The 18,340-nt window shown below is 39.0% G+C and overlaps 3 protein-coding genes across 4 annotated transcripts; 2 read left to right on the top strand and 1 right to left on the bottom strand.

The window, feature by feature from the left end:
- The first annotated feature begins 1,303 nt into the window (after positions 1 to 1,303).
- Positions 1,304 to 6,061, top strand: pym1 (PYM homolog 1, exon junction complex associated factor). The gene is made up of 3 exons (XM_031290160.2): positions 1,304 to 1,658; positions 4,534 to 4,627; positions 4,843 to 6,061. The coding sequence occupies exons 1-3, from the start codon at positions 1,580 to 1,582 to the stop codon at positions 5,339 to 5,341; spliced, it is 672 nt and encodes a 223-aa protein (XP_031146020.1). The 5' UTR covers positions 1,304 to 1,579; the 3' UTR covers positions 5,342 to 6,061.
- A 255-nt stretch (positions 6,062 to 6,316) lies between these two features.
- Positions 6,317 to 10,478, top strand: LOC116043481 (matrix metalloproteinase-19-like). Its single transcript, XM_031290158.2, has 9 exons — positions 6,317 to 7,408; positions 8,259 to 8,347; positions 8,495 to 8,625; positions 8,740 to 8,952; positions 9,127 to 9,372; positions 9,461 to 9,559; positions 9,672 to 9,836; positions 9,955 to 10,082; positions 10,165 to 10,478. The coding sequence occupies exons 1-9, from the start codon at positions 7,292 to 7,294 to the stop codon at positions 10,402 to 10,404; spliced, it is 1,428 nt and encodes a 475-aa protein (XP_031146018.1). The 5' UTR covers positions 6,317 to 7,291; the 3' UTR covers positions 10,405 to 10,478.
- Positions 10,479 to 10,708: 230 nt separating this feature from the next.
- Positions 10,709 to 17,912, bottom strand: LOC116043482 (transmembrane protein 198-like). Of its 2 annotated transcripts, XM_036007802.1 has the most exons (6): positions 17,643 to 17,912; positions 15,866 to 15,917; positions 15,612 to 15,834; positions 12,111 to 12,686; positions 11,864 to 11,991; positions 10,709 to 11,689 (listed from the first exon to the last, which is right to left on the bottom strand). In XM_036007802.1, the coding sequence occupies exons 3-6, from the start codon at positions 15,769 to 15,771 to the stop codon at positions 11,540 to 11,542; spliced, it is 1,014 nt and encodes a 337-aa protein (XP_035863695.1). In that variant the 5' UTR covers positions 15,772 to 15,834; positions 15,866 to 15,917; positions 17,643 to 17,912; the 3' UTR covers positions 10,709 to 11,539. The 2 variants fall into 2 exon arrangements, with proteins under 2 accessions (XP_035863695.1, XP_031146019.1); XM_031290159.2 differs by having other exon boundaries at positions 15,612 to 15,917.
- Positions 17,913 to 18,340: the final 428 nt, after the last annotated feature.

Here is an 18,340-nt window from a genome sequence, read left to right as displayed (position 1 = left end):
TGAGACCAAGGTACTTCATTTATACAGTGGGGGAAGAAGTACTCATATGTTTTACTTAAGTAAAAGTAGCTATAACACTTAATAATAACCATCACTGATATATGGTAAACTGATTAAACTTGAGTTGTTAATTACACTTGAGTTAGTTATTTTACTGTTAATGTTTACTAATTATGAGTAATATTATAATTGATGGTATTTTTACAGTTTATTGTTGCACACATCATACATTTCTATATATCATATTAGGCATTTGTTAATGATTACCAAATTATATGTAAACCTTTAAGAAATCATTTGTAAACCGTCAATAAACATTATGTGGATGGCTATTCTAAAAGTTTGAAATGAATGGCATCTATAATCGTGCATAATAAATGGCTGAAGCTAAAATGCTATAATATGTCAAACAGTGGGGGAGGAAGTATTGAGATATTTTACTTAAGTAAAGGTACTAATACCAGTACTAATAAAAAAAAATACTCTGTTACAAGTAAAAGTCCTGCACTGAAAATGTTACTGAACTATCAAAAGTAAAAGCACTCAATGCAGAAAAATGTCCCCTGTGACCATTTTACTATTATAAATTCATTAAATTATCATTACTTGTGCAAAAGCAGAATTTCACTGTTGTAGTTGGCTGATGTGGAACTATTTTGTATAGGACTGCAACTAATGATTATTTTAATTGATTGATTGGTTAATTGATAATTGATTGATTGATTGATTGGTGAAAATTCTGAAAACAGTGAAAATGCCGCCACATTTACCCACAACCTAAAGTGACACAACAGTACAAACCTATACATTAATAATAATAATAAATTATTTTTATTGGTCTTTCAATTATTTTTTCCTTTCTTATTTTCTGTTGGATCATACTGTATTTTTACAAATGTTTATCGTGTGAAGCACTTTGTGACTGGTCTGTAAAAGGTGCTATATCAAATAAACGTATTATTATTATTATTATTATTATTATTATTATTATTATTATTTGTGAAGCTGGAATCATGCATTATTTATTATAAGCTCTCTATGTTTTGTGTGCACAAATCTTAATTTGTATGTATGCATGTAATGAATTTAAAAAGTACAATATTTCCCTCTTAAATGTAGTGGAGTAGAAGTGGAAAGTAGCATGAAGAAAAAAGGCTTAAGTAGAGTCCAAGTACCCTTAAATTTGTAGTTGAGTATAGAACTTGAGTAAATATACTCAGTCACATTCCAGGGCAATGCTGTCCACTTTAACAAGCTGTAACATCAATACCCGTTGACTGTACAAAGCTGGCAACCTATAATCCACGTCGTCATTTCCGAAGTTGAAGAAAAGGGTTCGCGCGATTTGCCTTCCCTTACCGCCCGATTATACACACACTAGCTACATACACACAGTTCAGCGATCGTTGGTTAGCATTAGCTGTCGTGCGCTTCGTCTTCACTGTAATAACCGTCTGTAGAAGCTGCCATGACAGCTCTCTTCTCGAGAGAAGCAAGAGTTGAAAAAGTTGTATTTCGCTGCCGTGTGGTATCAAAGTGAGCGAGGGGACATTTTGGTGGACACCGCAAAGCTAGGTGAATGTCTAACGTTACCGACCGACCGAGTGAGGGGAGCGGAGCAACCAAAATGGCAACCCCCTATGTCACAGATGAATCTGGTAAGGCTGCTGCATGTGCCAGACCTTTGTCTGCCTAAAACAAATCGATCTTCATTTAACAGAGCAACTACAATGAAGTATTTCTTTCTAACTGTAGTATTGATGGTCAACAATAACATGTTGAACGACGTTTTTGATTCAGATGTTTTGTTTTGCAGCTAGCTAATGCTAAACGGCTAACATGATACTACCCACTCTTCATTTAGTTATTGATGTAGCTTTATTTAGGGTTATAAGTGGTTTAATTAGCTACATTACCTTTTTGCGTAAACCTGTTGCCCCATTAGCTAGCAAACATTAGCTATTTAACTACTGTAACGTTACCAGGTATTTCTCTTTGTAATGAGTTCAGAATCAGATTTATTACCAATTAAATTTACAGTAACGTTAGCTGTAAGATAAGTTTAGAATGTTGTAACACTCGCCTGCATTAATTAGGACCAAGTTAGAGTAAAAATGATTTTATATCATGATATCGATTGAGAAACAGTTAATGGATAAAATAACCAGACATCAATAATTCAAGGTAAACGACAAATAACGATACTTAATTACATTGATGCATAGGTTAGGCTGGGCGATATGGAGAAAATCAAATATCACGATATTTTTGACCAAATACCTCGATACCACAACGATATTGTAGTGTTGACTATTGGTGCTTTCACAAAATATTTACACAATGAGATTTTTGATAAATAATCATCAGTAATGTAGATATAATGACTAAGTGGGTAAAGGCAAATAATAGACAGTCTGGTGGGTAAAGGCAAATAATAGACAGTCTGGTAAGTTCAGAAAATGACATCACTTTACTGTAATGCAGCCTTTAAAACCAGGAAAAGACAACACTTATGCCATATTACGATATCCAAAACCTAAGACGTTATCTAGTCTCATGTCACGATATCGATAAAATATTGATATATTGCCCAGCTCTAGCATAGGTTATATAAAACTTCAAAATGTCCCAAAGCAGTCCTGCTTATTGGTCTAACACAGTGGTTCCCAACCTTTTTGCCTTAAGACCCCTTAAAATGAGGTAGTATTTATTTACATGCACACCTTTATCACATGTCACATACATCAGTGGTGAGCAGTGCTTTTCTCCTCTTATTTTGTTGATTTGGATTGTCTAGAGGACTGAAGAGGTAAAGCTATTGAGAATGTCACAAGGAAAAAAGCAAAGACTTAAGAAAGAAAACAAGTAGAATTTGTGTAACAAAAAGAGTTTTTTTTGTTTCCTATCTTCAGTCATCTCATAATCCCTCAGATTTATCTTGTGACCACTCGGAGGGGTTCGACCCCAAGGTGGGAACCACTGGTCTAAAATACCGAGACATATTGAAGGGATAGCTACCACGGTATGTATAGTATCACAATAGACGGTTGACATCGTCTCATGATGTACTGTATATCGTCACCCTCACTATGTAAACATATTACAATAATCAAAGTCATATAATGCTTACTTTCGAACAACGTTCTTATCCGTTTATTTCCCACCTGCAATACACAAAGCATTGTTCCTGTGCCCACTAGAGTGCAGATCGGGCCGCATTTGTCTGTCCGAGTCCGGCCCGCGTCCGACAGAGCAGTAACCGAACCCGGCCCGAGCCCGACAGGCATTAAGATATTTATGTCCAAGCCGGATTCGAGCCCGACACAGTTAAAATGTCATTTTTTTCTCATACTAATGACACATACGCTTGTTTGTGTGGAAAGCCCGCTTTTATTAAGCAACTGTAGGAAGGCATTCGGAAATGTCAACAGATGAACATCAGCGCACACGGGGCAACAAGCTCACGTTAACACAGGCTCACCTACATAATAAGCTTTTTTTAAATGTTCAATGCCTTGTGTGATGTGACCGAGCCCGACCCGAACAGCATTTCTAAATATCTGTCCGAACTCTCTCTCTCTCTCTCTCTCTCTCTCTCTCTCTCTCTCTCTCTCTCTCTCTCTCTCTCTCTCTCTCTCTCTCTCTCTCTCTCTCTCTCTCTCTCTCTGTGTGTGTGTGTGGGGACACAGTAACACCTGGTGGTTTGAAAAACTTACAGCAGCCCTTCAACACTAAGGCCATTTATTTATAAAATCTATAATAGTGTTGTTCCGAAGTGCTGCAGTGACTGCATATTATTGTTCAATATGTTGCAGTAAATTAGTTGATGAAAGCCTAGCCTACATATAAAATATTTCTGTTGACATAAATTATGAATGTACCATATTGGTGCAGATGTTCCTATACTTATGATTATGTCTTTAGTGTACTTGGTCATATGTTTAATTGACCAGAAATTCCCTGTCTTGCTAACAAAATGTGTATAAAGGTCATCTCTCAAATAGCAATAACATGTCACCTATAGACCTTTTTCACAGCAGACATGTTGACATGTCATAGTAGGAAAAGCACAGGTGTATTCAAAACCATTAATGATGGCTGCATTCCACTTAGGAGAGGCCCTGGTGTTGTGCATGCTGACTCACTGAAATAGTCAAAATGTCTGCTGTGAAAAAGGTCCATTGAGTGCAATTCCAGCTAATATTTAACAACACAGATTTAGGGTAATTTGGAGTTTAAAAAAAAAAAAAGACTGGGACAGTACACATTAATGTAGGCAAAAGGCTATTTTTCATCTGTAGTCCTTGGACAGGAAAAAAAACGTACAACAGAGCAATAATGAAAGGAGTAGAGAATGCAGTTTTGACAAACCTCCAAAGGATTTGAGTGAGCGCTGAGATATATGTTCTTGGTCTTGATAACAGTCAAAGCCAGCTCGCAGCTGACATAAAGGTCTGCTGGCTCCAAAAAATGTGCACTTTTATTCATGCCAATATACCAACACTCTAAAATGGTGTACCTGTTGCTCTTCAGGGAAATACATTGCTGCCACTCAGCGACCTGATGGAACATGGAGGAAGCCGAGGCGGGTGAAGGATGGTTATACCCCCCAGGAAGAAGTGCCGGTGTAAGTGGCGTTATTTCCCTACAGTTGTACACAGAATGTGTAAATCCTAATGTTATTGAGAAAGTAGCGGGGGATTGCAACAAGTAGGGATGCTCTGATGAGTTAGAATGGGCCCATATTTGTTAGAAATGAGTTTAATATTTCTTGAGCAAAGAGTCATTTTCATCCCCTCACCTCAGTTTTCAATCCTGTGTTTCTGTTCCTTGCTGTTTCAGCTACGAAAACAAGTTTGTGAAGTTTTTCAAGAGCAAACCTGACCTGCCCCCCGGGATGAACCCGTCCGAGGGAGCTCTGACAAAGCAGCAGCAAAAGATCCCCGGCTGCGGGGACAGTGAGACAGCCGGTCTCTCAAAGTCTGCCAAACGCAACATGAAACGTAAAGAAAAACGGAAACATCAGCAGCACCAGGACGACGATGCGGATGTGGACTCGGTGGGCGACGCTGTCGAGAACGTGTCCATTTCAGACAGCGCAGAGTCTTCGAACAAGACGAAGGCGCCGGCTTCCGTCTCGTCTCCCAAGGATTCGATGGCAGAAGCAGCCGAAAAGGCCAAGAAGATCAAAAACCTGAAAAAGAAGCTGCGGCAAGTCGAGGAATTGCAGCAGAAGGTGGACTCAGGGGAAATAACAGAGCCAACAAAGGATCAGTTGGAAAAGCTGGGTCGGGTTAAGATCTTACAAGATGAGTTACAGCAGCTCGAGCGTGACTCTTGAAGCAATAAAGAAAAAGCAGAAGAGTTGAACAGACTACACATACAAACTACATATTTCAAGACAGGGAAGGGACCCTTGCAGCTTTGTGATCATGGCTTCCATTAAACATTCTACCTATTTGATATTCATGATGAACTCTGGAAGTGAACACAGTCCCTGCGCCTTTGAAGCAGATCTTGACAGAAAGTCCACGTAGGAGGCACCACATCAAAACTGACCGGCCTCTTTTCTAGATTCAGATCTCCAGATAACAATATGACTCCTGCTCATACACTTATCGGCCAGGCCACTCATTTATAAATATCTTTTAAAGACATTGTGAATTGTTTTGTGCGTGTCTGTCCTTTCCATTTTGTACCTTTTTCGTCACAACAGGTATTACTCACGTATAAAATATTTTCTGTTTAAGAGAATATAGTTTGTTGACTTGTCTGCTCTAAAAATTAACAATTTTTTTGTCAATGATCGGATGGATTGTTGGATGTTGAGCCGCTGTCTATACAGTCATTACATTAATTAAAACTACATGCTGCATAAAATGTTTATCTCATATTGGTTATTAGTAGTAGAGTTAACATTTACTGTGAGTTTCCTGAATGGAACGGAAATTATTTTGGCAGGAAAAACATGGTGTCATGGGATGTTTTGAAAACAAGTTATACACTTGGTGATATTGTATATTTTTCCTATTGTCAACAAATCCCATTTAAAAAAAAAAAAAAAAAAAGACCAAAACCAATAATTAATTGTTTCTACCGACAACTATTGTCTCTGTAGCCAAAGTTTATTCCTCTGTGCCATAGAGCTCCATTGTTAAAACAAAGAAAAACTATTAAAAATACATCAATGAGCCACACTGTTGCACCTGTTGACATGTTCCTTTATTATGATGAACATGGACACTAGTTACTTTGAGTTGATCCCACATACATGTACACCGTCCTGCTTCCGTAAATACTCACTAGACCCAGGGGTCTTCAATAACAATCAATTGTCAGGTTTAAGTTGGCAGAAGAGAAGGGATATGCCTGAACCTAGGGCAGGAACACCCCTTAATGAGAAATAAGGGGTTGTCTAGTGTTTGTGGCGTTAAAATTGAACCAGTGGTTAAATTTAGAAACTAATTGTTTTAAGCATGTCTGAGTCTTGTTCCCATCTGTCCACTCACGTTTTATGAGCTTCTCACAGTGTTAGAGCAGAAAAATGAGGCGTTCTCTTGTTTCCATTCAGAGGACGATTTGTAGCGATGGTTACATGGGGGCGTCATTGTTTTTTCTTGAATGGGCTCCTACATTGTGAACAATATAATTAGCTGTTGTCTCAAGGAGGAAGTGTGGTTAGTTGTTTTCCTCATACAGCTGTAACCATGAAGTGAAAAATGTTAAGATTTATGTGGAATATTGTACATGTTTCACCAACATAACAGTATTTCTGGTACATCTGTTGGACTTTCATGTCGTCTGAAAAATAATTGACCTACAAAGTATAATTAAATATCAAGAAAGTGGGATTTTCTTTCACCACAATGACATAACTGGTTATAAGTCGTCACCTTTAGTAGATGGTGGGCGAGTTAATACTTATTTATTTGCTTCCTTTGACGTAAACAAAATGACAGAAGTTATTCTTAAACTCTTCGAGACAAATGGCTCTAAATGATGGTGCAAGAAGGCGTGATCATGCTGGTGGTGTCTGAAATATGTTTTGGTTTTTGTCATCCACACATCACATTCCTTGTAAATGTTTATTATGTGGCTTTGAGGCAGGTCCTGAACGGACACTTGATGGTATAAAAACTGAATCCCTAAACTAAAACATCAGCTTCAGCTCTGCCACAGGGAGGACTAATACTCAGATGATGGATGTAGATGGAGGAACTGCAGTCTTCAGTGATGCTTAGAGAGACCCAAAACTTGTTTATCAGTTGAAAAGTTATTATTTGACAGTGTAATGGAAAAAGACCCACACTGGAAAATGGAATATAGGCTGGAGTTAATGTTGCTTCTTGTTCTGTTGACACCAGCTTCATCCGTTGCCCTGAGCAGAGAAGAATTTACAGAAGCGGTGGTAAGAAAATGCAGAACATGTTGAGATGCTGAAACATAAATTTACTGAGAATTTAAACCAACAAAATTTCACACAAAAAAGAACACTATCCATTATTTTGGGCCTTTGACCTGAATATTGTTTACAGTTTAAAGCTGCCTAGTAATACGGAAGAGGATTAGGGCCACGTGAAATTTTTTTTATCGGAGTTCTGACTTTTTTTCTCAGAACTCAAAAACATGTTTTCACATGTGGCCCTAATTCTCTTCCGTATAGCAACACTGATTGTGATTATCGAATATTATTCAAACTAAATTGTGCAATCTGAATTAACTCTATACTACAGTGAATTATTTTGTTTCACAAAAAGAGGAAGACATGTTTTCAGTAGTAAAACATATTATATACAAATCGTTGTAACCTTTCATTTGGATGGTTCAAATCGATTAAAACTACCTTGGTGATTTTGGCATGACGTACTTATTAGGGAGTTAAGTAAATGTTCACCAACCATCGGCTCTGATAATATCAATGCTGATTATGATTTTACAAACACATAATAATAAAAAAGGTTGCATTACTGTAGATTGAACTACCTAACATCATTATACAGTATAAAGTGGTCAAAGTACTGCTTACCTGTAAAATACATAATAATACATAATAATGATCAAATAATATAATAGTAATATGACAGGAAACAGTCTGCTTAGTGAATAAATTGTGATGCTAAAACTTGGTCCTTTTCTTAAAAGTAAAATGTTGAATACCGGACTTGGAGTATTTGTTTAGTATGGTATTGGTACTTTTATATAAGTAAATGACCTGAATACTTTTTCCACCACTTTTAAAATTAGTGCTCTTTTTTTAGGTATATTTAAGGCAGTATGACTATCTGCACATCCCACTGGACAGTGAAGGCCAAAACCATCCACCTGAGGAGATAGCGGAAGCCCTAAGGTGACCATATTTCATCCATTTGAACTATTTGTAAAGGTAGTTTAACATGTTTCCCTCTGGTTTATTCGTTTACCTTTACCCCAGGTTTGTTTGTTTATTTGAACCAGTGCAAATGTCATATTTTTTTGTCTCTTCTTTGTATATCAGAATCTTTCAGAAAGTGACAAACCTGCAAATATCAGGTAAACTAGATTCAGCCACTCTGGCGATGATGAACAAACCTCGATGTGGACTACAGGACTCTTTCAATAACAGATCTCTTAAATATCGAGTCCTGGGTGGGTAACTGCATTCGTATTGCATATCCGATACTTTGTCCGATAATAATTGTTACTGTAGCATTGTCTGATAAATGCATATAAAATGTCACCTAATGTTTCCTAATTGAACAGGTTACTGGCGCAAGAAGATGCTGACCTATCGCATCTATAATTACACCCCTGACTTGGGTCAAGGAAAGACCCGTTTGGCAATCCAGAGTGCATTCAAGTACTGGAGCGATGTGTCACCTTTAAAGTTCAAGGAGTTGCAGCAAGGAAGAGCAGACATCAAAATCTCCTTTCACAGAAAAGACAAGACGTGTCCAGTTCCCTTTGACGGACGAGGTAGGAGCAACTTTCTTAAAATGTTTCAAAACTTGACAATCTCTGAATGTCTCAAAGAAACCGTGGAAAGTTTTCTGATCTCGGTGCTTTCACACATGTTGAATTGGAAAACCTTTGATATAAGATGCCACTTGATTGAAACAATACTTTAAAGAGTTCTTACTTTATCTTAAGGCCATGTTTTGGCTCACGCTGATGCCCCCGAGTCAGGCATTGTGCATTTCGACAACGATGAAGTGTGGACAGAGGGGAAGAGCTCCGGCTCCAACCTGAGGATTGTTGCAGCCCACGAGATTGGCCACGCTCTAGGCCTGGGCCACTCACAATACTACAGCGCACTGATGGGACCTGTTTACAACGGATATCGCTCCGACTTCAAACTACATCCAGATGACATCCAAGGGATCCAGGCTTTATACGGTAAAGTCAGAATAGAGTCATAGTGTCAGGGTGTGTGTGTGATTGTTAAAGTACAATTTATGCTATATGCAGTGGTTTCCCTCTTCAGGAAAGCCAGAGAAGACTCCTCCATCCAGAAATCCAAGTCAGTTATTGCCAGGAGTTATTCCAGATCCTTGCAAGGCCTCTGTGGATGCAATAATGTTGGGTATAGAGACTCTGATGCTGCCACACTGCACTCAATAAAGAAAATAGCCTCTGTATTTTGATATTTAAACAACTTACAGCTGTATGTTTTCTCCTGCATTGTGTCCCTGCAGGTCCTTTGCGTAAGACATATGTCTTCAGTGGTCAGTATGTGTGGACGTTGTCCAGCTCTGGCTACAACACTCCCATCTTAATCTCTGCACTGTGGAAGGAGCTGCCAGGGAGCCTCAATGCAGCTGTTCACTCTCAGCGGACCAGCAAGTCCTATTTTCTGAAAGGTGGATTAATTTCATAGTTTCTCACAAGGTTATGATTTACGATGCTGGCAGGATTTTAACATTTTTAAAATGCAGTGTTTAAAGAATGCATTTCTTCACTTCACATGTTCTTTCACAGAAGACAAAGTATGGAGATACACTGGCTTTAAACTTGACCAAGGTTTCCCCAAACGCTTGGCCAATATCCCGGCTGATATTGACTCAGCCTTGTACTTCAATAAGAACAAACAACTTGTCTTTTTCAAAGTAAGTGCAAAACACAATATTTCCTTCTATCTGTTTTGAGAGTTTTTGTTGAATGTCTCGTTCATTTTCTGGGTTATTTCAGGGCTCTGGATACTGGCAGTGGGATGAAATTGGTACGACAGACTTCAGTTCATATCCCAAACCTATTGGAAAACTCTTCCACGGGGCACCTAGCAACCCTAATGCTGCATTCACATGGACAAACGGACATATATACTTGTTTAAAGGCACACAGTACTGGCGTGTAAACCAGAACCACCAAGCAGTGGAGAAGGCCTACCCTCTGAACACGGCCACGCACTGGATGCAGTGTGACGACTGAGCCACCAGAGGCCACCGGGGATTCAACACAAACGTCGTCCTGCACAATGATTCAGTATAAGAACTGGGGGGGGGGGGGGTTTAGGCATGAGGAGAGATTTGTTAGGGTAATCCAATCAGAGGCAGAATAGGGCGGGTCTTGCCTTCGCCATACTGGGAAAATAAGTCTCTACTTTTGCTAAATGTTTTTTTTAGCATTTAGCATTATTATACCATAACTGCCAGTGAATTACTGCTGTTTTTTTTTTAGTTTTGCTTTAACAGACATTTATATAAGACAATATCTCAAAAACAGTACAGTACAGTATTCCTGTCACATCAGTGTTTTATTGGTTTATTGTCCAACATTCCCCATTTTTCTGATGTATATCCTTAATTGAATTGCATATGTTGGTATGAATTCATTGTTACTACATAACTAATACTTGAACTTCAAAAGAATTACAATCCAATCTAATCTAGACACGTGCTACATAATGTCATGGTTTGGAATTCCTGTTTGGTAATTCACCATTTTGTTTAATTGTTTATACTTCTTTCCCACTCACCTGTTCTCTATTCCCTCATTAGCTCCCTTACCAGTCACTTCCACTAGCCCTCTGCCAGATTGTCTTTGTGCTTTATTTCTTAGCTTTCCAGCGTTATGTTTATTGTTCGATGATTTTTTTCATCTTGACCCAGTTTTGACCCAGTTTTGTCTCAGCCTGCCCCCTTTTTGCTGTTGTCTGCCTGGATTGTTTGCATCCTTGTTAAGTAAAGACTCTTTGCTTCTACCTCTGCCTCCTGAGTCGTGCTTTTGGGTTCTTTTTGTCTCAGGACTGCGTGTGACAACATAGTATTTTGAGAATAAAAGATTATTATCCCATCCTGTGAGATAAACTGCTGAAAGGAAGTGATGATCACAAGTCTGATGACTGTGTATATTGTGTTGTCATCATTCAGGGGATGATCTCTGAGCGTCTCAAAGTCCACTGTGTGCATATTGATGATTAGGCTATCTGAAGAAGCTGGTTAGCTAAAGCTAGAGCGGAAAATGTCTGTAGAAAATGAACATTTCAAGGTATGTTTAATTATCAGTACATGGTAATGGATTACTTGGATATGTGCAGGTTGCAGATATTTGATGGCGGGTTCCTTCAGACTGTAAAAACAGGGGAGGCAGCAGTCAGAGGCACCATGGAGCCCGTCTCAAAGTCAAAGTCAATCAGAGTATGTGTGATGGTGCTGACGCTGCTGGTGGAGGAGCCTGTTCCCATCTGGCGCTCCTTAAGGCTCTGGAGATAACTCTGAAAGGCAAACAGGAGAAAGACTCATTGTTATTGCACTGACCATCTACTATCATTTTAAACGATGATTACTCATGCAATCAGAGGGAATTGAGAAAATTGATTGTCAGAGCTAGACTCTGTCTCTCTGAAGAAAAGAAAGCTGAATGATCAATTTGAATCCCGGCCACTGACCGGCGCCAGGACGTCCCCAGCGTAGCGTTTCAGTGGTGGAGGCCTGCGCCGATGGTGTGGTTGAGGTCTTCTCCTTGACTCTCTATATCTGTGCTTCTTGGAATGTTTCTTCTGTTTTTTGTGTGCAGCTGGAAAGCATCCAAAGGGAAGTAAAAAAAAAAAAAGGAAATCATTAGTCTATAACATCACAGAAGAGGGTTTTGAGCTCATATTTAACATGAGAACTTGAATATATCAGAAAACTCACCTTCTATGTGTGATACTCCTTTGGCGGTAAACCTCCATTGTACCAACACACCTATCAGACCCATAACAGGCACTATCCCAGTGATCCCCCAGTTAAACCAGCAGAGTGGACGTGGGGTGACTTGACAGAACAAATCATACACCTGATCTGGCAGCATAAACGTCCCCACCAGGTAATCCACACACAGCATCACAGTGGTGGCTCCAAACACAGATGTGTAGATGATGGTGAACAGTTTCTGCCAATGGAGTGTGAAGAGAGCAGTGAGGATGCTTGCAGCCAGGATGACGATGAGAGGCAGCCACACTGGAGTCATGCTGTGAAACTGTCCGATGACTACCAGGATGGCGAGGGAGAGCAGGCTCCCCAGCTGCAGGCTGCTGAGGAGGAGTCCCATGGTGGACACCAGCATGGTCATCAGCCCGCAGAGCACACCCACTCCCAGGCCGATCCCTGCCTTTGTCTCTGAGCCCAACTGGGCGTCCAACAGGGGCTCCTTGTGGTACACCAGGAGAACGGCTGCTGAGCCAAACATGAAGCCAGAGAAGAACATGACCATCTTGAAGCAGCGGTATCCTGACAAGTGGAATAAAAAAAAAGGTTAGACTTGATTTTAAAAACAAGTCCTGTCTACTATTCAATGATGTATACAAACCCAAAAATGACTAACAGTATTTTGCAATTGCTTTGACTGTAACTCTAAATGCAGAGAGCCAAGCTGTCTTATTAATTCTTCCTTTTAAACTCAAAATACTGTCCTCACAAAGTGCAAAACACAACCATATGCTCAGCCCTAAAATAAAGCCACAAGTTTTATATTAGCACAAGTTTTGATGCTTATTTCAAAGCGTACTGACCACTGAATCAGTGCAATGCGTTGTTTGCAAGCATTTTATTACAATATTACTTTGGCGTACTGTACTTGAAATATCTAAGGTGTGGTGTCAAAACTGAAAAAAAGCTAACTCATGGAGTCAACAACAATAACGATTATCATTTTGTCTTGTTTGAATGGGAGTCACACTCTGGACTACATCATCTATTTGCAGTAACGCAGCGTATTCAATAAATAAAATGCTTTCAAAGGTTATTCTTACTCTTGATCGTTTAAAAAAATGATTTCTACATAAATTGCACATTTTCCTTTTTTTTAATGAGATTTTACATTGTAAATGTGTTCTAATCATAAGGTAAAGTGGAAAAACTTTTTGTTTGGATATTAAAGGGGACATATCATGTAAAACGCACTTGTTCAGTGCTTGTGCACATTCATTTAGGTATCTGGAGTTCCTACAGTACCAACCCACAAACTGTGAAATAAGACAACCCAGTCAGTTTTCTGTGGGCTGCCAAGATCAGAAAACATGGGATTCAGATTCCTTCAGTCTCATTAGACTATACCGCCCCTGATCTCAGTATCTCCACCCACGGCTTGAGAACTGCCTTTGCAAAGGTGCGCCCATAGACTGTTAATATTAATGGACAACGCATCCGGTTCGGCGAAGTGCTGCAAATGCAGAAGTGCCTTAAACCTGCATTCTTTCTGAATTCCAGCAGCGGTCGACACGTGCGGTTGCAAAACGAGGTCGGTTTCTGTAGAAGTCTAAAGAGAAAGTTTATTACCTCAGTAAACATTTTCATAATGAGTTTATGAAATCCTCCCTCTCGTCTAAAATCGTCACATCCGCAACCAGGATGGCTGCACCCGTAACGGCAAACTCGACGACTGATAGCAGATCTCCACAAACCAATGGGTGACGTCACACATGCGCTTCCATTAATATACAGTCTATGGGTGCACCATATTTTTCTCGCAAGCCAATCAGAGCAAACTAGCCTTTTCAGGAGTGGGGCTTAAAGAGACAGGCGCTAAAACAGAGTGTAATACAGATATATTCAGACAGACATTACACAAATAATGTGTTTTTTGTTTTTTTTTACATTAAAGCATGTAAACATGTTCTAGTGCACCCAGCATACATACATTCTGTATTACCCTGAAAATGAGCATTATAGGTCTCCTCTAAAAAAGTTACAATTTTGTGGCATAAATTCTAAACACACAAACATACAGTTGCATACCGGCAGTACTATAGTACTTTCACTGGTTTCTTGCTTGAAACCAGCTTTTGACTGAAATCTCACTGATATGCTTGGAAGACCATGCTTATGTCAATGGGTCACACATAGCTGACATTCATTTTATAAGTGAATTTGTTCCAGTTTTCATGTCCAGCTCCAACATCTGTCATTAACATTTATTTATGTGAGAAATATCAGTTCTCAGAGCTCTGAAAACTGACAGTACTGCCTTTGGCTGCACTACTCTAGCTGCTGCTTTCCTTCAAATTATTAATTATTTACAGTCATAAAATTCCTTGCAGGCAACACTGTGAGACTTACTGGAAACCCAGACTTTGGCAGCATGTGTGTTTGCATAATCTCACGTTTTAGGTCTATAGGACACACTAATCACGCTCTCAGTTTGTGTTTATTGGATTTGTGTTCAAATATTTTCTTAGTGTAAACAGAGACAGAAGTAAAGTTGAACTCTTTTGCGTCATATTGCTTTTTTTCTTTTCTTCGGCTAAATCTCCCTCGAAGCATTATTACTAAACATACAGCTCTACAAACTGCTGTTACCTGGAATGTAGAAGGTCTTTGTAAAAATGCAACATCGCTGTCAGAACTAACATGAGCTTGTGTCAGGTGTAACGCTGTGAAACCACTGAGATGTCAAACAGTGCAACAGGTGGCACTTCATTAATGCTGCCTGTGTCAAATTCAGAGAGAGGACAGAGGACTACCCATCTGCCTCCTCCAGCTTTGTGCTTATCCACCCTAAAACCCTGACGGCTTTCAGACACTGCCACTGTGGGTTTAAGGCATCATCAGGTGAGCTAATAAAACATTAAAGGTATGAGAACAGGAACAGCAGGGACATGTTGAACTCAGGGGCGGAGCCAGTCATTGTAAACATCCGGGGCTCAGCCCAAACCTAGGGGGGGCCAAGGGGCATGCTCCATTTACAGCAGCGATAGGAACTATTTTTCCAGCCATTTGATAATAGAAAGCCTAACAATCTGTATATCGTTTGGGAAAAAACATGATAGTTGCCAAGGAAAAGAATCATCCTGTAGAGCCAACATCCTATTTTATATCAAATTGTTCCCTAACTGTCTTCATCATTCTGAAACCGAACACAAGAAATGAGAATTACTAATTTTTACTTATACCACCTAAAAAGAGGTAAAAATGCATACTATTCTTAAGTTACACAACATAGGTAGGGAAGGAATTTGACATAAACAGCATTACTAATCTTTAAACGAAGGCAATCATTTTCAAGTAATAGCACTTTACTTTAAAAACCTAAAAGATTTGGGGCTTTTGAGAAAACATTTGGGGATGGAGCCCCAGAAGCCACCCCGTTGCTCCGCCCCTGGTTGAACTTTGTGTAGCCTGTTCTTACCAAAATAATTTGTGACCATGAATACATACCGAAAAAGATGTAGATGAGGCCGAATGAAATGCAAACAGAGCAGACGATAGATGGGATGACTTCATACTTGATGTTAATCTCAAGCGTACAAATGTCCACCTCAGCTAAGCCAGCGCTAGGCTCCTCAGTAACAGAGTAAAAGAGTGACGTGACTGCCATCTTGGAGGATTATTATTACTTCTATTACTGTGTGGCTGGTCTTTGTTCATTGAAGGTGGGAAACCGGAATGTCCTGCATGTGGCGTTCAGGAAAAGAGGAAGCTCGGGAAAGAAGAACTTGTACTAAGCTGTTTCCTGTTGTGCACCTGCAAAAAGAGAAGAATGTTTCAGCATTCATGGCAACATAACATCAGCTTTTTTTCCAGTTTATTTTCCTGGATGCCAACTTGAGAGTTATTCAGTCATCAAGTTGTATGAACACCCTGAGGAGTAATCCTTCAAAATAGTACTTATAAACCTTTTGAAGTTGTGATTTAAGTGAATATATGAGAGAATATGACTCTTTTCCCATGTACCAGTTTCCTGTCCAGAAACCAGGGAAGGAAGCTGGGGATCCCCTCTGAGTTTAACGTCTCTTTTTCCTGGTTCTTTTGTTCAAGAACAGGACACAGATGAGGATATGGCCTTGTGGCTTGATGCCATTGCCATACAGGTTTATTGTTCTGAGCATGTGGTTAGATACTCTGTAAACATATCCCACTCCATTCAGTCTTCTTTTTGCACTGTTTTGCATTGTTTGCACTGTTTAGTTATGTACCTTATGTTTCTTATATGCATTTTTATGTCATTTGAGCTGAAGAAGAATTTCTGTCACTCTTGACGGACATTAAAGTTTTTCTTATCTTACTGAACAATATGACAAAAACAAAACAGCTCAACGATAGGACAAGATATTCTAACATCAATAAAGAAAAGTAAGTGGTGGTAGAAGTACTCAGATATTTTACTTAAATAAAACTAGCAATACTTTAGTATAGAAATACTCTGTACTGTTATACTGTTACAAATAAAAGTCTTGCATTTCAAATGTATTATTTAAGCACTAAAGTATTAGCATCAACATTTTCTTTAAGCACCAAAAGTTAGAACACTAATTATGCAGAATGGCTCATTTCAGCATAATATATATTATTGAATTATATTTTTTGTTGCATTACTTTAATGTTACAGCTGGTGAATCATTTTGAATAATGTAAATACTGCTATCCCTGTGGATCAATAAAGTCTTATCTTATTTTAATCTAACGCTATCTCAATTTATTTGCTGATTATATTTTGTATTTTTTATCTGCATCTGCAAAGTAACTAGTGACCAAAGTTATAAAATATGTGAATAAATATACAAAATGTGCTTCTTGTTGTAGCGGAATAGAAGTTTGAAGTAGCAGAAAATGGAAATACGTGTAAGGTACAAGTATACCTAAAAATTCTGAAGTACAAATTACTTTTCACCACTGGTAACAGGTTTTCATCACTTATAAAATGAAATGAATCAATACAAACAATTATTTTTTTAACTGAAGACTAAGAATCTAAGGGAAGTTTAAGTGTAAATGTGTGAATCCCGATTTGTGTTGCGTTGGCTCATAGTACAGCTGTCTAGCTACAGTGTTGAATACTGTAAGGACCTTATCAGCTGCTCAGGCAGATCTCACTGTCAGCAAATGGAATTAGAGGAGCTTTAGCAGGTGAGCGATCCTCTTGCCTGTTTAGCTCGACGCTGTGTCCTCTCGTAAAGGAGAGTGTGAAACACAAACACTTACACTTTCTAACAGGCTCCTAATAAAATACAAATTACTGACTGCTCTTTGGAGGATGAAAAACTACTGAAATAGTTACATTTTTATTGGTATGATATGCTTTAGTAAAATCCCACTTCATGAACAATTTTTATTTCTTTTTTCTCTTTTATTCTTTCTGCAATAAGTGACTGTCAATATCTACAAGCTCAATAACACAATGTGTAATAAAAACAGATACATCTCTAAAATAAAAGCTTGAAATGAAGAAGTAATATTGCAGTGGCCTACCTGGGATTATGCATCTCTTCACAGAGTAAATGTGAGCTTCAACAGAGAAACAAAAAGTATCTTCAGTGGTAGTTTGTCATGTTCCAGTAAGCCTGTCAGGGAGCGAGCTGTCAGGAGTCTGTGTTGTTCCCTCTGTGAACTGTGGGCGGCCGACCTGTACTCATGTGAACAGCTGACGCCTGGCTCTGAGAGGGAGACCATCTGCTCCCAGCGACAGTATAGGCGGCTGCTGCCAAGTCCAAGGCCGAGCCAGCTGAGAGTCCAAGCTCTCACAGCCCATGATCCTACTGGAGCCTCCACTTTGTCTCTGCATCATCACGTCACAGCTTTTTTTGCTCCATGGCACTTTAAATTAAGGTTAAAGTTGGCTTAGGGTAAAAGGGACACTGGACTGTTTCGATGCGTAAAATGTCTTTTCTTCTGGGACTTTTCTAAAGAATCTCATTTAATCCCTTTTGTTATTGGACGGAATTTACGAATGAATGTGCATGGTCTGTGTAGAATAACTCCAGCAAGTCTTCACTGTTTTCATGGTTTTAGGGGTCTAGGGTCGTCTAATGGATTGTCATGAAATTTGCATGTTTGGCTTTTTCAGCCATTTATGACCTACACAAATAATATTATTTATATCATACTTTGTCTGATGCCATTTAGAAAATTGTAGCTTGCCAACCAGTGGTGGAATGTAATTTCCACCA

Source organism: Sander lucioperca, chromosome 12, assembly GCF_008315115.2.
Source record: "Sander lucioperca isolate FBNREF2018 chromosome 12, SLUC_FBN_1.2, whole genome shotgun sequence".
In the NCBI taxonomy this organism is placed as follows: domain Eukaryota; kingdom Metazoa; phylum Chordata; class Actinopteri; order Perciformes; family Percidae; genus Sander; species Sander lucioperca.
This window is presented reverse-complemented; position numbering and strand designations above follow the sequence as displayed.

Excerpts from the sequence above, each read along its gene's own strand:
- LOC116043481 (XM_031290158.2), top strand. The coding sequence starts at position 7,292 with ATGGAAAAAGACCCACACTGGAAAATGGAATATAGGCTGGAGTTAATG. Across the intron at positions 8,953-9,126 it reads AGTTCCCTTTGACGGACGAG|GCCATGTTTTGGCTCACGCT; the intron begins GTAGGAGCAACT and ends CTTTATCTTAAG. Across the intron at positions 9,560-9,671 it reads TGTGGATGCAATAATGTTGG|GTCCTTTGCGTAAGACATAT; the intron begins GTATAGAGACTC and ends GTGTCCCTGCAG.
- pym1 (XM_031290160.2), top strand. The coding sequence starts at position 1,580 with ATGTCTAACGTTACCGACCGACCGAGTGAGGGGAGCGGAGCAACCAAA. Across the intron at positions 1,659-4,533 it reads CTATGTCACAGATGAATCTG|GGAAATACATTGCTGCCACT; the intron begins GTAAGGCTGCTG and ends GTTGCTCTTCAG. Across the intron at positions 4,628-4,842 it reads CCCCAGGAAGAAGTGCCGGT|CTACGAAAACAAGTTTGTGA; the intron begins GTAAGTGGCGTT and ends TTGCTGTTTCAG.
- LOC116043482 (XM_031290159.2), bottom strand. The coding sequence starts at position 15,771 with ATGGCAGTCACGTCACTCTTTTACTCTGTTACTGAGGAGCCTAGCGCT. Across the intron at positions 12,687-15,611 it reads CCTCATCTACATCTTTTTCG|GATACCGCTGCTTCAAGATG; the intron begins GTATGTATTCAT and ends TCCACTTGTCAG. Across the intron at positions 11,992-12,110 it reads AGGAGTATCACACATAGAAG|CTGCACACAAAAAACAGAAG; the intron begins GTGAGTTTTCTG and ends GATGCTTTCCAG.